Raw genomic sequence first — 20,110 nt, 5'->3', positions numbered from 1 at the left:
TCAAACTACCATTTCAAGTTTTCTTTTACACATTTGTTTATGCTTCAAAGTAAGCTTTTTATATTCATAGTACAAAATTCTGTTAAACATGACATGACTGTTTATATTAAACCAGTTGTCAAATACATCATGTACACTTTTTAGCTCACCTGTCACAAAGTGACATGGTGAGCTTTTGTGATCACTTTTCGTCCATCCATCCGTCCGGCGTCTGTGCGTTCGTAAACTTTCACATTAAACGACATCTCCTCATAAACGGCAAAGCCAATTTCATCCAAACTTCACAGAAATGTTCCTTTGGTAGTCAACTTTAAAAATTGTTCAAAGAATTTAATTCCAAGCAGAACTCTGGTTGCCATGGCAACCAAAAGAAAAAACTTAAACTATCTTCTTTTAGAAAACGGAAAGAGCTAGAGTTTAAATATTTGGCATGAAACATCATCTAGTCAGTGTCTACCAAGTTTGTTCAAATAAATGCCCTGGGGTCAAAATTGGCCCCGCCCCGGGGATCATTGTTTTTCCCTTTATGTATATAGTAAAAACTTAAAAAATTTCTTTTAAAAAAACCCTAAGAGCTAGAGCTAAGATTTTTAGCATGAAACATCTTCTAATGGGTGTCTACCATTTTTGTTCAAATAGGGCCCTGGGGTCAAAATTGGCTACGCCCCGGGGATCATTGATTTTCCTTATATGTATATAGTAAAAACTTAAAAAATCTTTTTAAAAACCCAAAGAGCTAGAGTTTAGATACTAAGATTATAGTGAGTGACTACCAAGTTTGTTCAAATAAAAGCCCTATGTGTATAGTAAAAACTTCTAACAGCTAGAGCTTAGATATATATCATGAAACATCTTCAAATGGGTGTCTACCAAGTTTGTTCAAATAAAGCCCGTGGGTTAAAATTGGCCCTGCCCACGGGGGCCTATATAAAGGTGAGCGATTTCAGGGCCATCATGGCCCTCTTGTTTTATCTTCTTGTTTTGAATCTGGGAAAATTTTGGCATTAAGTATGTAAAAGATTGTTAATTTCAGCAAGAAATAGCGACAGAATGCTTAAATATTTTTGAAACTTGTTGGTGGTATGGGAGAATACAGGGTAATGATTTTGGCATTATGTATGCAAAGAATTGTTAATTTTTGCAAGAAATAGTGCAAAATGGTTAAATATTTCTAACTATTTTTTCATTATGGTTTTGTGTGTAATACAGTGTATCTATGGTGCATATCATTTAACTTCTTTTTCCTCATTTTGATCTCATCAGATAAACAGAAATTTGGCATTACACATGTACATTATTATTGACTTATTATGACATTGAATTTTTTTAGCATGACTTTTCAATGAATAGAAAGATCTATTGTGCTCACCTAGGTGTCTGCGTCATACTTTGGTTAAGTTTTTTGTGTGCAAGCTTGTAAAAACTACTGAAGGGAATGGGTTTAAACCTCACATACTCTTGGGAGCTTAGTAGGAGGTCCATATTTAAGACCAATAACTCTAACATAAGTTTTGACAGAATCATGGCCCTTTTTGAACTAAGAACATTCTAGATAATCCAGGCTGTTGTTTTACCATCAAGCACTGAGAATAGTTAAGTACACTGTCCCACTTCTCTTGTTATTTATGTATACCTCTGACGAAATCATATTTGAAACTTGTGTCGGTACATTGATGTCTGCATGTTTTGTACACCTTTTTTTAGCCCCTGGTGGGCTTATCCAGGAGCATATCTTCTATATGCATGAAGGGAGTTTAGTATTAGTTTATACAAATGTTCACCATCATGAAACATAGTCATGTGCATGAACCAAACCTCTTTGTAAAAAGTGAAGATTACACTAGAGGTCAAGGGAAAATGCTTATCCTCGGCAATTTTTCTACATGAATTGAGATATTTCAGTACATCTTGGCACAAACTGTTCACCATCATTAGGCAGTGTGTCATTAGCAAATTTCAGGTCCCTGAAGTCAAGGTCAGTCTTTGCAGTCAAATGTCAGATAAAAATATGAAAATGTTTGTATGGATATTTTGGTAGAATTTAATTGTGAGATTTTATAAAAAATATTCACAATTATAAGTCTTGCCAGCATAATCTAGGTCAATATATTCAAGGCCAAGGTCACCAGAGATGATGAATTATTAAGGTTTTGCCTGTAGCAAATCCACAGACATGACATGGATGGATCTTAGTATTACTTTATACCAATGTTCACCACCATGAGACATGTGTCTGAACCAGGTCAAAGGTCAATGTGTTTTGGCACATATGTTTACCACTTTATGTTGTGTGTTGCTTGCAAAATTTAGGTTCCTGTGGCCAAGGTCAAGGGCAGACTTAGACGTCTAAAGTCTGATGAAAATTTGTGTTACCTTGAATTGAGGGATTATATTAAAAATATTCACTGTAATGAAATTGAGTCTTGCCAAACATTTGCAAGGTCAAGGTCACCAGAGATGATGAATTGTCCAGTTTTGTTTGGAGCATAATTACTTTCTACATGCATGTATGGACTTAAGTAGTAATTGATACAAATGTTCACCACTATGAGACATAGTGTTGCACACATGATGCATAGTAAGTCAAAGTTCAAGGTCACATATAGAGGTCAGAGGGAAACACTTGTCCATAGTTAAGCTTCTACATAACATTAGAAATTTTTATATAACTTGGCAGTTGGCATAAATGTTCAACATTGTGACGCTTAGTGGTATGCACAAAATTTCAGTTTCTTTTGGCCAAGAACATGTTATTGGGTCAGTTACGAATTTGAAAATTATTGATCATTTATTCATAAAAAATTGTCTAATTTTAATGTTATTGTTCACTATTGTGAGAAAGACCACTTGTGAGGGATATATTTATTGACAAATTGACACTCTTGTTTAATATTTGTTTCTATGTTACTGATTATTTTGTATATTTATGCTTTTACATTCATTTCAGGGGCTTTTTTACATAGACTTAAATGCATTTAAATTCTATTGTGGGTTAAACACTGGTTATTTTATTCTTTATTATTTTTCTTAGAATGTGAATAGCATTGTCTGCATATTTATCACTTTTAATTTTATACAATATTTAGATTGCCATACTTTGAAATATTGTAACAAGTAAGATTTGTAGTCAAAAAACATTCAATATGTCCGTCCAAAAGTCAATATAATTCCACAAATTATATTAGAATGTATTTTGTGTTTTCTGAAGTCTTTTGTTTTGATTTGTTGAAGAATCTATGAGATTTGAATATTCAATAACTACTTAATTCCTTATCCATATTTCATGGATAAAATCAACATACACTTGTAGAAAAATTGGCAGTTGGAATGCTGGGATATATCCATAAACATGTAAAGCTTGTTTTTATCATTATATGAGCTGCGCCATGACAAAAACAAAATTGTGCATTTGCGTCCAGCATGGACCCAGACTAGCCTGCGCATTCGAGCAGTCAGGATCCATGCTGTTCGCTTACAAACACTATTACAAGTAGAGAAAATGATAGCGAACAGCATGGATCCTGATCAGACTGCGCAGATGAGCAGGCTGGTCTGGATCCATGCTGGTCGCACACGCACTCTTTTGGTTTTGTCATGGCGCGGCTCAGTTATATATTTTTGCACAATATGCTTCATCAAATACTACACTATTATACTATACCATAATTAAATCTTATTACCTGTTGCTTGTGAGAGTATAAGAAAACATACCAGGGAATCAGAAGGCTGTTGCTGAAATTATTTCAATTTTTCATGTCACTGATAACTCAAGGAAATGAAATAAATATGAATACATTTACTATTTTATTTCTGAGAATAACTAATTATAATCATCCTTTTAAGACAGATTCAATTTTTGAATTCATAATAACAGACTGTATATATGGAAATTGTAAATTTTGTTTTTGGAAACTAATGATAATCATGTTAACAAAGATGACTTAAATATGATTATTCATAGAGATATCATGTAACTTTGATTTTGTTAGTTGTAAATAAACTAAATAAGTTGATGTTTTGTTTATAGAAAAGAGTGATATACCGGTAATATTTGTAGATATTTTTTATTTTCTGTGATTAGTATAGCCGATTTATAGGTTCATAGTATGCTCAAGATCACTCAATGTCTGTAATCTTTCACTTGTTTGGTTGACCTATCACACACATTTCTTTTAAAAACATTGAAACTTTTTGGTCAACATTGATAAATCTTCAGACATAGTCCTTGAGTGATTGCAAATTTAATAAAGTTGTTGTAATTACAGTCTACTCCACTTATAACAAGATACCGCTTACAACGTACATTCTACTGTGTCCCCGGCCTTTTTCCTTATATTTTCCTTTCATTTTATACCATTTTTACTAGGTACCGCTTAAAACTAACATTTTGCTGTGTCCCAGAATTTTCCCTTCAATTTTTATTCATTTTATACCATTTATAATGAGATTGATTTAAGCAAAATATCTGTTACAACATAATATATTCACAGTCACATGCATATTTTCTCACATTTTACTGAGGTCACTCCATTGGCAGGTCCTCTGCATCAGTAAATTGTCTCCTTGAGAAAACGATCCTCAATTAACTAAGCATTTATTTAGCAATTAGCAATTAGATGTGCCACTCTTGTTTTGTCAGTGCTCTGGACTAAATTATTCTATAAGTGATGAAATTTTATAAAGAAAATAATTTCTTGATTAACACAAATGAAATGGATAATTTATTGCAATGTTATTGGGTGTTTCCGAGAAATACTCGGCATAAATTTTGATAACGAAATTTAAAATGGATGTATGTATAATTACAGTTGTGTTTTTTAAATGTTTTGTTTTAATTTCATGATAGCTTACTAGCAGTTATATATATAATTAAACACAAAAGTCTAAGGGTAATAAAATCTAAAGAGCAGGTCCCTTGTGCTCTTCAGAAAGGATGTACGTGAAACCCAAAGTAGATATAAATGAAGCACGACGGTGTCTGATTTCTCATGTTCTGTCCCGGTTATAATGAGACCCGGTTATAATGAGGAACCAGGGGAAGTAACCACGATCTTGTTGTGTCGGGAGTGGACTGTATATATTATAGATCTCCATGCCATGGCAACCAAAAGGAAAATATCAATAACAATCTTGCCAAAGCTATTCATCAGATTTTGACAGAATGCCATCAGAATTGTTTCAATAATCTAAATTAAATAAAACAAAACAAAAAAACATGGTCCTTGGATAAAGGATCCTTTTTTCCTGTAATTATGTAAAGAAAACTTCACAAATTTTCTTGCTGGAAAGTGTCTCGATATAATAACATATAAATGAATCCTTTACGAGTTTCTGCCATATTGTTAAAATTTCTTTGATGTTGAAAAATAAGAATGATGGTATAAGGCCTGCTATTGCAAGAATTGACTAGACAGCCTAGATATTAATTAGCATTTTATTATAATTTTAAGGGAACATGTTTATTCAGGAGCTTTAATTTGATACAAATGCATGTATGCCATTTATTTAAAAAGATTTCTTACTGTTTGTTGTTGACTATTACTATTATTGTATAGCTCATTCAAGAATATTAGTTTCCATCCATGACAAAGTAGTTTTATTGTTGCTGTTATATTTTTGTGAATTATGGTGATTTTTTGTGATTAAAACAGTAAAAAGAAATAAATTGTTTCTTTGTTATATAGACTATGAAAAAAGGGAAACATGGCAGTTTTGATTAACATCTTATTATCAACTTCTTTGTTACAATAAATTATAATGTATCAGTAGTACATGCAGTATTATCCCAATAAAGTATCAGTAGTATTGAATATGAAGGTTACTTTACCTACTAATCATCTAAAACAATATCTTTCAATATGGGATAAAGTAAATTAAATTTTTCTGCGATGTGTTTTACATAGCAAGTGCTCCTCCTGGTACTGCAAAGGAACAAATGCTTTGATGTGAAAAGCTCAGTTTGCTGAACTTACAGAAGTAAAAGGTTGTCATGCCAAAAAAATGCTGTTGAAAGTAAAAAGAACAAAATAAAATGAAAAATGTACATAAACATGAATAAAATGTTCCGGAACAAAATATTTTGCTATTTATTGCCATTTTTATTTCATACAAACATTTTGGAAGTATTCTAAATTATATTCTAAAATCTAAACAATAATTTTTGCATCATATATATAGCTTTATACACTTTAAGAGAGATTGATTATTTATTCTTGTTGTTTTTTAACAGATTAGTTTTCCAACATTTTTCATAAAGTATAGTAGTTTAAATAAATAATGTACAAGGATTGGAAGTTTTATCTTAGGCTGATTATCAGTAACTTAACATGACGAAATAATAACTATGGATGAAACGTTTTTATTTTATGCAACATTGTTTGCAATGTAGTATATACAAAGATACTTGTGCACTGTAACGGTCTCCTCTAATTGATGCATTAAAAAATATAATATGAACCTTGTTTCATTAATAATTCTTAACAAAAACAAATCGACAAATTTGAGGCAATAACTTCAAACTATGGTCAACACTTTTGTTTTGTATCTAGACACTAAGCTGTTCTGTCTATATTAGCCTGTTTTCCAAGGCAATTAATATGCAATTAGTACGTACAGAAAAGATTTAGATATAAACTAAATCTATTTCTAAAATCAAAGAAGCTACTTAATTGATTTAACATTAGTACTAACTAAACATTGTATAATTGTGTAATTACATGATTAGTCAAACACAACACCATGTGCTGCTTTACGTTTCTTGCTGGTTGGGTTAAGTACACTCATTCCAGCTTTGCTGGGTTTAGCTTTTGCCTGATTAAGTCCTTTCTTGGGTCCAAGATCCATGAATGCCTGAGCTGCGCCTGTTCCCTTTTGTGCCTTTAATGTATCAATGGTCTGGTTAGCTTTGTCTAAATCAGCATCTAACTTTGTTGATGTTTCAGCAAGTCTGAATAAAACATTTTGCATCTCTGATTTTTTCTCAGCAGCCTTTGCTTCATATAAATCTACATTGACTGATGTGGAGCCTTTGCCAACAGTAAGAGTTACTTTATTTCCAACCATAGCTACATTAATATCTCCACTGTGAAATCCATTCCTGTCAAATAAACACATAACAGAATTAAGGATTAGTAAGACAATTGTAATCATTAATGTTAATATAAAATCAAACATGTCTAACAACAAAGCATATGGAAAATGTAAGAAAATGGAGAACAACATTTATTTGGAGTAAGACTATTTAGTAGATATATCCCAAAAAGACCACTTTCTAATAATGAATATTACATGGTTTTTTTTATTTTTTTATTTTTTTTATTAAAAATAAATAAAAATAAATAATAAATAAAAAATGACTATTTAGTAGATATATCCCAAAAAGACCACTTTCTAATAATGAATATTACATGGTTAAATGTCAAATAACTGTGAGACAATGTGAAAAAGAATTTTCTGTTGTTTCATATAGAATATATAAATAAATACGGTTTAAAAATTATCCATATAATCTACAAAGAACGGCACTGGACAAGTAGAATGCTTGATGATTTTCACAGTAAATCACTTGCATTTTTACTTTCCACAGTAAATTTACTTGGTCTTGCCTTTTACCTGGGACTTAATCATTTGTCCAAGATATGACACATAGGGAGCATGTTTTTTTGTTTTTTTTTAGAATAAAAGCATAGCATTTATACCCCCCGTATTGATCTATTGAATAACGCTAAATAATAACCTGAAGCGCGTAAGGAATGCTTCCATGGCATTGATACCAGCCAAATCTCTCAGAGCATCCGTCTCTTCTTCATCTAAATCAACTTTCCACAGTGACACCCCATCAGTCACACACACGATCCAAGCAGACGTCACCCTGGTAAAGCAAAGATATTTTTCTCCACCTGATTTTATCACCCGGTGAAGTTGTCTGCATTTTGCATCAGTTATTAAAGTTATGAAGCTTGTCATTTTAGGTTATTGAATAAAAAATATTAAAATGTGCCTTGTCTGCAAAACTGTTTACAATTGTACGGTGATACCCTTAATTTATTCACATGTAAATGATCCTGTTTCCCATTCGTTCTCAAAATTTTCGTACTCAATGTAATAATTTAGATTCAGCATCTTTATATATACTAACTAATCAGAACAAAGACTAATATATGTTTTTTTTTCAGCTTAATTTTGAATTTAGGCTTATTACTTCATAAGATATCGGTGTCACTTTGACCTTGACCTTTCACACAAATGAACTTCGTCAAGAAAGGTTGTCTACTAAATCCTATTCATGACCAAATGAACACAAAGTCTAACTGGTACCTTGGTAACACTCCAATTTGGCACATTTGATTTGTACCCCTTTAGATTTACATGTAGATGCTGCGCCACTCGTGAAATATACCTTTTGGTGCTCACTCGGTGAAATATATTCAGATCTTACACTGAACTAAACAAATATCCTCTATTTATTAATACAAACATTAAAAAAATTGCAGTTTTGTGGAGTGAATCACCCATTATGGGTTTCCAATGACAAGTTGCAGGATATCCTTTTATTAATACAAAAATTAAAAAAAATTGCAGTTTTGTGGAGCGAGTTTCCAATGACAAGTTTAAATAAACATACTGTACCACATAATCTTGGGCTCTCTAAGTTCTGCTGATGTACAGAATGGATTGCTCGTGATATACACTTGTTTACATGGCTTTTATTACAGCTGTGATGTATACACCATTTTTAATGACAAGTTGGTAATTTTGTTTCAAATTGCAAAGAAACCCTAAAAAATTACCAATTAAGCTGTTCTTAAGTTTCAAAATGAAACCTTGTATTTACGACTTTAGTACAATTTTTTTAAAATATAAAAAAGCCTCTTTGATGGACTTTGATAACAGACTATCTTTTAAAACATATATTTGCACTACATACATTTGTACAGGTATATGACCCTTATAGAACAACTTGCTGGCATAAATGGGATCAAATCTCTTTTTGTGGCCCTTATTTAGAAGTGTCATTTAAAAGAGGTTTGGTTGAACTACACCTTAATGCTATCATCGAGTCTTCAACATACAGCTGGATAACTTGGTTAGGTATACCAGAGACATAGATAACAGAGATAAGCAGCTCCTATATACTCCATTGAAATATCACTCATGCCTATCAAAAAGTGAAAATTTCGGCAATTTGTAGCAAATAAAACTTAATGGATGTACATTTGATCCTTTAATATTATATACCATTTGAAAGGTAAATCTTTTATCTATTGCTGCATGTTGAAATATTGGCAACTTTCCATGCCTTTCACTTAGAAAAACATAGCAGAACATACACACTGAGCCAGTTTTTTGTCAAATGAAGTTTTGTAACAACAATTAATAGGTAGTGCTCTTAAAAATTGATGTATCATTTATTTAAATGGGAACTGTAAATATTTTTACCTGCAGCTATAGACAAATGCATAAGCTTTCAGAAAATGTATTATTTTCCTGATTTTGATATCTGGTTAATAAGTTTTACTTGCTACAAGTTTTAAGTTTAGCAGGAACGCTAATATTTTAACTGGTTAGGAAGTTGCCTATCTCTGTTATCTATGTCTCTGGGTGTACAGATGACAGAAAGAAAGAAGAAAATCAACCATGTATTTTCATTACGTTTATTTTTCAGATCTCATCACCACAGAATAAATATACTTTGACTGAGGCAAGATAAAATATTGCATGTTTCATACAAATATGTCACAACTAACCTGTATGTTACATATATCATCAATAATGAAATACACATATTTAGATATAAAGTTTTGTGTCAAAGTTTTACGAGAATGAAATATTGATATAAAAGGTAACCTATTTCTAGAAGTTGTAGAATCTCTAGAAGCTGTACAGAAACCCTTTGACAAACTGTTTTCCCAATGCTTGCCTTAATGTAAAATACACAAGAAGTAAAAGCAGCATTATATTTGTACCATAGATAAAGAAGAAACATACACCAGATTTAAAGTACAACATGACCTGATTAATAACCATAACACGGACTCTCAATCATTCAACAAACACAAGAACATATCATCTCCTACAGGTAGATTGATATAACTGTGACTTAGCTAGATATGTATAAACTAACTGTGCTACAACCCATCAACCAGTGCAATATTTTCTGTTTATTTTTTCAAATATATAATAAATTGAATAAATAGAGTAACAAATTACTCTACATAAATAACAGTTATTTCTCACAATAATACATGTGTATATTGTATGTACTTCAGTTAGGCGATTATATGATGATTAAAAGCATTGTACGCTAGTGGCACATATGCCTCTACTGCCTGTATAAAGTTAGGCAAAACTTGCAGTCTGACTAGAATTTATACTGTCATCTGCTTAAATTTATTTGAAACCCATTAAAATATCAAGGTTCTAAACTCAAAGCAGGATAAGATAACTACTTAGAGGTGGAAAAAGCAATTAAAATATTAATGGTATAAACCCTTCACAACAGATATGCCTTGATAATGGAATGATTCATGTAAAAATAAGATCTTTCTGGTGAAAAAATAATATACATGTATGTGTAAAAGTATGTAAATATAAAACAAATCATTTGTGTAAATACCAACTGTTATTGCCTAATAATTCATATATATTATGAATAATATAAAACATTATGGCAGCATCAAAAAATAACATTTAAGCAAAATGTAAGTATATATTGCCAAATACAAAGCTACAGTAACAGAATATAACATGCAAATATCTTTGAAGAATTTATTAATAAACAATTAATAAACAAACATTTTTTTATAACAAAAATTCTGTTATCGTAAAAATGGTACTATAGTGTGAAGTTAAAATAGCAAAATATATATTCCTATAAACAAAGAGAAATACCTCCATATTCAAAACATTTAAAACAATTAGATTTTTGTAACAAAAAATATTTTGTATTCTAAAATTTGTAAAATCTAACAAAATAATGATTTTATAAAATAAATATGACAGTAAAATTTCACTGGTGATAAAAATAATGGAAAGTATTCAATCTTGTTATAATGGGAATAAAAGAAAGAAAAATTTCTTTTTCTGATGCATCTGTTAGCTTTAAAATCTATTTAACATGATTATTTAAATTTTAACAAATGAAATATTCAATATTATGAATGAATGCACATTTAGAATTCTTAAGTGAGTTGCTATGCGAACACGTTAAAATTTAGGCTTTACATTAATGAATTAAGCAACAAGCATGCCAAATGAAATCGGTAAATGAAACAAACCAAAAAATTTTACCATTTAAATTATTTGATCTACATGAAACATGAGCATATGTACTATGTAATTAATATGCTCTTACAATTTTCTCTTATTAATTAAGGCAACAAAATGTGATTATAATATAAATCTGAAATAAGACAAAGCCTACATGCTCCATTATGCAGCCAGAGTTGTAATTATAGTATTATGGTGTGAAATAAGAATTCATAAAATTCATACATGTCTCCTTTTTTCGATGATCAAGTGGGAAAAGAGGGAGATTTTAAAATTTGCAATAAACAAGGAAGGAAGTTCTGAGATCAAAAAAAATCTAATTTGTGAAAATACCCCTTATTTTAAGAAAAATCTTTGAAAATATGGCTGCAGAAAGTGGGAGTCTCTTAAAGTGGTTTTTTTTAATGCGTTTATTTAAGGTTGCCACCGGAAAGCCCATATGGGCGACAACACACTCAAGTCAGACCATCCTAGAGCGTCCCACAGATTTTTTCGTTGATTTTTTCCCAGCTTTTATTGGTGGAGGAAGACCCCAGGTGCCCCTCCAGGCATTATTTCAGGCACGAGCGGGCACCTGGGTAGAACCACCGACCTTCGGTAAGACAGCTGGATGGCTTCCTCACATGTAAGCGCTTAAAGTGGGAGAGTTCACATGTATGAAAATTCAAACAAGAGTGATCAGTGATCACATGTGGTGCCTCATGATAGCCATAACTCAGCCAAAAATTATTCAACCTAAAAAACTGTGTAATTCGCACAAGAACTTGAGCTACCAATCAATCCGTTCAAGTTCATTGAAATTGCATTAGTGGTGTAAGAGGAGTAGTAGGGACAAATTTTAAAAATTAAAAACATTAAAGGGCCATAACTCTGACAAAAATCAATGAAGCGGAAAATGCAATCATATAAATTTTTCATACCCCAAAGGTGCAAACACAAAGTGCTATGAGTGGCACTGCTATACATCAACTTATAAACAAATAATATCTGATGTATAAGTGAACCCATGTTATAAGCAAATAGATTGTAATAGAACTATGTTACAAAGTTATGAAAAATGTATAAAGCTATTATGGCAAGGTAAAGTATAAATTATCAAAAGCATAAAAAAATTACAAGAATATTATTTATAAGTAAAGATAATAACAATAATGGCAGCATTTTTCAGCTGAAGCATATTCTATTAACACAGAAATACATAAAAATTATTAGCAAACTCAAAAAACAATAACAAAGTTATAAACATATACTTATGGGTATTATACTTATGTTTTCTTTTAAATATTGCTGCAAAATGAATCTGTTTACAAAAAAATAATTAACCAGAATTTGATGTGCTTAACAAATTCTCTATTTCTACAATTTAAAAGAGATGTAATGACACAAATATCAATATCTATATCATATAAAAATCACAGCTCAGTATGCTCATGACTTTTATCTGAAGATGTTTCTTGATTTTCATGTTCCATAACCCCTTCCTTTTTCTGAATATTTTCCTCAGAGTGATCTCCCTTCTTCATCCTATGAGAATGAACTGGAAGATGACTGCTTCTACCACGGAATACATGATGATGATATCCCTTTAAATGCTCTGTCTCATCATTGCTGGAACTGTCGTCTGCTTCATCCTCAGTTTCATCAGTCTCATTGTCTTCAACAGCATCTAATATAAATATAAACCATTAGAATAAAAATATCAAAACCTTTACTGCTGTATATTTCACTGCAGAAAATATGGTACAATAATATGATAAATCATATTTAATAGTTTTAAAGTGATATTTTTAAGTAATGCTGACAATGACATACAAGAGGAGCACCGGTCAAGGGGTGAATGTATTTGCATAAATTTGGTTTCAGGGTTTGGAGCTATACTGGGATCATATTTATCCTAACCATGTTAAATATAATATACTGACCAGTCCATCTTTCCATCCAGACAAAACCATATATCATTTTGGAAAAAGATGTCAAAATATGTACTGACATAATACAACCAGTGCAGACCGTCCAAACTAGAGACAACAAGCATTTGATAGTATTGCGAGCAATACAGTAGTCCCCTACCGGTCCCTCAAAAAGTTCTTCAATTGTCATACACTCCTGTGTATTGCCATTTATAATGAATTTGAGGATGAAGTCTGTATTTGAAAATATCGACCACAAAACATAATAAAATAAGTTTGTCTATATCACAGTAATGTGTTAAGTTTCCATGCTTAGTAAGGAAATTATGTTTATACAACCTTGTCATATTATTACGATGTGGGATTTTAAAGTAAATCCTATAAGGAATGAAGAAGTTGGAGTGAAAATACCAGTTTCTCGAAAAAAATCTAAGTTCAAGGGGGACATAATTCTGGAAATAGTCTTGCTAGAGTATTTAACCTTCTAAAAAATGTCGAGTGATAATAAGAAACATATATATGAAGTTTGAAGTAGATACATTAGGAAATAAAGAAGTTATTTAAAAAAGACAACATTTTTTCCCCTAAAAAATCTAAGTTCAAGGGAGGTAATACTGATAATTTTTTTGCTAGAGTTATAAACCTTGTCACATATGATGTGGTTGATGACCAGAAACTTATATTTTAAAGTTTGAAGTAAACACCTTAAGAAATAAAGAACATATAGTGAAAAGGCTGAAAAATTTAAATCAGAAATCTTGAAATTCAGGCTATTTGTTGCCATAGCAACCAGAATTTTCAACATAGGAAGATAAGAAAAAGATGTGCATAATCTCCAGACTGCCATCTACCCATATTTCAAGTTTCATAAAAATATTTTCAGTACTTTTTGAGTTATCACTGGATCCAGTTTATGTGTTAAATTTGCCATATTTTCAGACTATTTGTTGCCATAGCAACCAGAATTTTCAACATAGGAAGAAAAAGAAAAGACGTGCATAATCTCCATACTGCCATCTATCCATATATCAAGTTTCATAAAAATATTTTCAGTACTTTTAGCGTTATCGCGGGATCCAGTTTTGTGGACGGACGGACTGACGGACTGACAGACAGACGGACAGACAGACAGACGGACGGAGGGTAAACCTAAAGTCCCCTCCGGTTAAACCGGTAGGGGACTAATAATCAGCTTTCTTTAAGCCTGTGTAGCATTTCTTGTAAAAAAAAAATCTAATTTTGTAGTAAAACCCAACGAGGAGCTTATACATGTTATACATGTTTACAGAAAAGTAAAAAGAAATACTGTATATGAGCCCTCATTAGCTGGTATACAGTAAATAAATGCAGTCTTTTAATTTGATGTTAACTTTCCAGACCTCAGGTGCTCCTGTGCATTATTTTAGGCATAAAATTGATAGGCTAGCTGCATGAAAAAATCTAGTCTCTTTTAAGATTTGAACCCACAGCGGTGTGTGGCATAAGTGGTTTGAAGTCAACAACCGTAACCATTTGGACACCCCTTAATTTGGTGGAGACATATTAGCACTAGTACAAGTACATATTCAAAGAATACTCCATAGTTTACTTCTGAATTACTGAAATACTAAGAAATACTACAGTAAACAAACAAACTTACAAAAAAGAAACAAAAAAAAACATGTGTGCTTATTACCAACATCAGATTTTTAGGTCAACTATTTAGGTCAACAACACTTACCAACAGGTGTATCATCAGGTTTAAACCCTACTTGAGCTGGATTTCTTTTTTCCCACTCAATAATCTTCAGATATTCAAATCCTTTGTTCCTTGGTTTCCACTCCTCCTCATGCAAAGATGCTGCAGAAAATAAAATCTATGCATCAATGATAATTCTAGAATAAGCTATAAACTTCTTAAATATTTTAGATTCTGTTCAAAACTGACTAGTTACTATATGTACAATGTATAAGAATAAGCTCGTTAAAAATGAGCCTTGTACAATCATACTGGTATTATTGAAAGGGTATAAAGCTACATATGAGGCTGTCTGTTTGGTTTTATTAGTCTCAATGGATATTAAAGTACCTTGATTGATTAATGTTAGAAAATTACCAGAAAAAGCTGGTGATGCACATGCAAAATCATTGATCAGCTATTGAATGTTCCGTTATGAAACATTTTATTGTTCATTCTTATATAGGTTTTATTTGTTTGGGTCGACAGATCAAACAAATAATGGTAGCGAAATTTCAGACTCTGATGCTGTTAATTGCAAATGCCGAAAGTAGTCCGCTTTTTTGAAGCGGTTACTTCCCTTTATATGTACACTAACGCCGAAAAATTCAGGGGAGATCACTGCTTAAAGATGGTCAAATGACAGGCGCATTAATTTTCAAACAAATAGTTCCCGAATGGTCGAAAATTTCTAATATTGTTTTAGTCTTTATAGATATACATGCTTATAGTAAGCTCCTTGATTATTTACATCTGTGTTAAACAACAATAATAAGGGTTACAAACCATAATTTAGAATAATATGGTTTTCTTCAGACCGTTAACATATAACTTCACCGTTTGCGAGCTCGCTTAGGAAGCGAGAGGTCTTGAGTTCAAATCCGAGTTAAGGCAATTCATTTTTTTTTTTTAAATTGTTTAAGTCAAATAAACATTGAATTGAATATCAGTGTTGCAATTAGTCTTATAGCCAACTTACTACAATTAAAACGCTGGAAAGCATTGGTGGCACTATACAAAAACAAATTGGTTTATAATCTCACAACCTTCACCTTTCTGATATTCTGAGACCCAAACAAATTCAGCGCCTTCTGTGCTTAGCCTTTGATTGTTATTTTTTAGCAAATTTTGAATCAGATAACAGATAGTTTTAGTTAAATCTCTCCCCTTATATCACCATAAGAATATGAAAACAACATGATTATAATAAAGTTTATTTGTTTTAATTTTTATATTTCAATTATAAGTCTTTATTGGATGCAAAAAAATAATAGAATAATTTTATACATACATGTACATCTACATTATACTGCATTAAAATCGTTTACGATTACTGAATTTCAGCAGGTATACATTAAAGAGAGAGCTAAGACAACTAAGACAACGAGATAGTTTCAATGTGTGTACCTATATAGTATTTGAAAGAAATTTGGTTTTATAGACAGATATGTGTTAAATTATACTTACTTGATGGTTGTACAGCACCTTTATGAATGTTGGACAGCCAGTTTGACAATGATGCCATGTCAGCATCAACAGCATCAAAATTAAACACTTCACCCTGTCAGTAAAATAAAGTTTAATATTAAGATTACATTGATACAGAAGATTGCACTTGGATTACTTGAACAATGAAATATTAGAAGATTTTACTAGATTTTCAAAAAAATCATATATCTGTTCACAAAACGCTCTAGACACTTCTTTAAACTCATCAAAAAATTTAGTGTCTGTTACATAGGACTTTATGAATCAATGCTAAAGCTAAACAAGTCGGATATGAAAAATTGAACAATTTTAGCTTTCTCTTACAAGACAATATTAGAAATGTTAATCAGTTTTGTGTCAGTTCTTCTATAAAACTTCATAATGACAAGTGTCTGACACATCATCATTTTTTGTTTCTTGAGCTTAACATCTAACATTATAGACTATATGGTCATAACAAACGATTACTAAAAATTTCCTTGCTAAACCAAAATTTTAGGACACTGGAAATAATCTGGATTCAAAGGTCAAATTGTAAGTTTTAGAACAACAAAGATAAAGAAACTGGGGTGGTTGGTGTAGGAAATACATGTAGGTGGTGGAGGTGTACAACCAAAATCAGTCTTGCGATATATCTACATAGATATATAGAGTTTAACCTGTAATACATTATTTTCATTGAACAAGGAGGAAAAATATCATAAAGAAAGATATATAAACATTTGGTTTTAAGGTATGAAGCATGAAATTTACAGTCATCTGAGAACTATATCAACAAACAGAAAAGATAATATGATAATTACCTAAAAAGAATACAACTACATGTATGATTACATCTAGCAACTATAACACACCATAAAAAAACTTGAAAAAAAGAGCTTTTTTCAGTTGTTTTTTTTTTTTTTTTTAAAGTTGGGGAAAAAGGTTAACTTACAAACTGTACAAGTATAGTAGCTATGTAAAAGGCTTAATGAGGTATATAAGCTAGTAAATGACTAGTGGAGGAACTATGATAAATATTAAATGTTCAAATCTGAACTTTTCTTTCACAGAAATCAAAGGTGACAATACCTTTAAAGTCCTTTATGAGCTGCATGAAAATATTAATATAAAATCATTTATTCCAAACGTGCTGTTACAATGTACATGTCATATAATACAAGATATGATTGCTTTAAACTTGAAAACTCAAAATTCTTTAAAATGAAAGAAACTGACTCCTTCTTTACCTGCTTATACAGTTTAATAATTTTTTTAAAAAAATATCATCACGTAAGAGCAAGATTATTGTAAGTTCATATTGAAAGAAATGCAACTGTCACAATAAGATGATGAAATCAATGTTAAATGAGGATCCATCCTTTTCCGGCACAAAAAAACCCAGCTTTTATACGGTACCCCAACATGTCGTCAGTCATGCCCTTTTGTCAGGCCCAAAAAACAGCTTTTGTATGGACCCAGGACATATACCAGTCATGCCCATAAAGGGTTAATTTTTTGAAGCACAAAGTGTTGATAATTTACCTCGATGAAATTTCCAAGGAGAAAGATATGAAAATTGAGCCAAAAGTAGTTGACTTTTTGACAGCCAATGGGAACCTAAATGTACAGTAACCTGAAACAATATGAAGAGGAGGTAGCCCTACAAAGGGATGTTATGCCAGCAAAGGATCTGCCTAAAATTTGCCAATTTATAGCCCCTTCACATAAGATTATTCACTTGCCCATTACTATGTGGGAGACAAATTATGTAACAACTCTGCTATGAAGGTAATTCCTACCCTGAAGCTAGTTGGTTGTTTTAAAGTTACATCTAGATAAAAACAACATAAGACATACCTTTTGGAACCTGACAAAGGATAAATGTGGTATTTCAGGTTCTTCCATGTACTCCTGTAACACTCTAAACCCAACACTAGATTCATCTGGCCTATAAAATAACAATAGAAAAATTAAAGTTGAATATATCTGAATAAAGTCAATATTTTATTTTCATGGCTTTCAAGACATTCCAGTACCAAAAGGCCATTTTGCAACACTATAGATTTACTCATACCAGAAGATCTGAAGTATTTCTTCTGTAAATGAGTTAAGACACATGGCACCACCAACTGTTGGCATTTTATTTTCATTTAAGCTAGCTGGATTATTTTCAGGTATAAAAAACTTGCTCATTTCATATGTAGACCTCATATAAGTGACGATAGTCAATAACTTTAATACATGATGTTTACCTTTGGTTCAAACTACATGTATTAATATATATTAATTCACAGTCAACAGAAATAATTATAAATTATATATTTCATATAACTTCAGTACTTAAAAACAATGTCATCGATAAGGATTTCCATCAGTTTGATCTAAAACATAGTTATTATTAAATTCTTTCATATTAAAGATAAGCTACATGTTCACAAAGACAAAATAAAGATATTCTGTTTCATCAAGATTTCTAGTATACACAATAAAAATACACATTTCTTCAACAAAATATTATATTACATGTTTCATGAAGCAACATAACTTAAATCCCTACTCACGGAGACCCTTTTTATAGTTAAGCTGTCTGTTTTTTACCATAAATCCATGTATGATATCTATACAAGAAAGATTCAAATAAGCTATAAGCTTTCTATACAACCAAGTTTAAAAACTAAATGGATCTTTGGTTCGAGTCATACTAATGTTGCAAATGCTTTCTTCATGTAGCATCAGTAATGGTTAGTTCAAGAAGCCACAAGAATGTCAAAAGTGACAAATATCTATTCCGCCTTTCCACATAACAAAACAACATTAAATTAATGCAAGACCCATGAAAACCAAAGCTCTTATATTTAAAGTCATAACTTACACATGCATCATGTTCATGGAGATGTTACTGAATTTTTGAGCTTTCACAATTTCTCTCACAGTGTCCTCTAATTTCTGACTTTTATCTTTATTATCTGTGAATAGTATAAGGAGCTCGCTGAATCTACGTCGTATCTCCGGAAACATCAATGGTGTCAAAACAGTCTGTAAATGTTAGATATAGCACTTTAATGTTGTACGTTATAAGTTTGCTTTATAACAGTAACAATTATTTCAAGGAATTTTTTGCAATCCTGCTCAAATTTTTTGTTAACCCACTGAATGGTAGTGGCAATGACTTGCATTAAACCATGTACCTTCAGCCTGTGCGACTGGACAGTCAGTTCAGCCTCTTGTATTGGTGAGTCAGTTGCTAGTTTTTTAGATATCAACTAGAACTATCACTAAATGTGATTAATACCCCCACAAGTCTGCTTCGGAAATGAGGATGTTACTAGTAACAGAATACCTTGTAAAAGAATTGAAACATAGAGTTATGGTTGTGGGCAATTAAAGATAATTGTGGGTTCATGTATGTTGCATTTCCTTTCAATGTGGTTGGCCATTGATGAAGTTTAATTGAATACTCTGTAATAAGTCCAGAAGACAAAGAAAAAAAGAACAAAGGGCAATAACTCTATATAAATACTGAAGATAGAGTTATAGTTCTTATGCACTGCACTTCCTCTTATTGTGCTTGACCATTGTATGAGGGTTTGTTTTGAATTTCCAACCAGTTTACGTTTTAAATTATGCTCCGGACAAGGAAAAGTATCAAAGAGGCAGTAACTCTGTATTTTGTCAAAAATGGAGTTATGGCTTTTGTGCACTGCACTTCCTTTTAATGTCCTTGACAACTGTATGAAGTTGTACT

At 31.4% G+C, this 20,110-nt stretch overlaps 2 protein-coding genes across 2 annotated transcripts; both read right to left on the bottom strand.

Annotated features, from left to right (window-relative positions):
- Positions 1-6,062: 6,062 nt before the first annotated feature.
- On the bottom strand, positions 6,063-8,037 carry LOC132726785 (uncharacterized). The gene is made up of 2 exons (XM_060712150.1): positions 7,736-8,037; positions 6,063-7,096 (listed from the first exon to the last, which is right to left on the bottom strand). Exons 1-2 carry the CDS (start codon positions 7,963-7,965, stop codon positions 6,721-6,723), a joined length of 606 nt encoding a protein of 201 aa, XP_060568133.1. The 5' UTR covers positions 7,966-8,037; the 3' UTR covers positions 6,063-6,720.
- Positions 8,038-9,856: 1,819 nt separating this feature from the next.
- LOC132726783 (uncharacterized) lies at positions 9,857-19,401 on the bottom strand (the record flags this gene model as incomplete). Its single annotated transcript, XM_060712143.1, is given in 5 exon segments — positions 9,857-12,934; positions 14,899-15,018; positions 16,363-16,456; positions 18,223-18,313; positions 19,238-19,401. Coding segments are annotated over 5 exon segments (705 nt in total). The 3' UTR covers positions 9,857-12,680.
- Positions 19,402-20,110: the final 709 nt, after the last annotated feature.

This window comes from Ruditapes philippinarum, unplaced genomic scaffold (assembly GCF_026571515.1).
Source record: "Ruditapes philippinarum isolate M1 unplaced genomic scaffold, ASM2657151v2 ctg6306_1_1_1_1, whole genome shotgun sequence".
In the NCBI taxonomy this organism is placed as follows: Eukaryota; Metazoa; Mollusca; class Bivalvia; order Venerida; family Veneridae; genus Ruditapes; species Ruditapes philippinarum.
This window is presented reverse-complemented; position numbering and strand designations above follow the sequence as displayed.

Excerpts from the sequence above, each read along its gene's own strand:
- LOC132726785 (XM_060712150.1), bottom strand. The coding sequence starts at position 7,965 with ATGACAAGCTTCATAACTTTAATAACTGATGCAAAATGCAGACAACTT. Across the intron at positions 7,097-7,735 it reads GCATTCCTTACGCGCTTCAG|GAATGGATTTCACAGTGGAG; the intron begins GTTATTATTTAG and ends TTTATTTGACAG.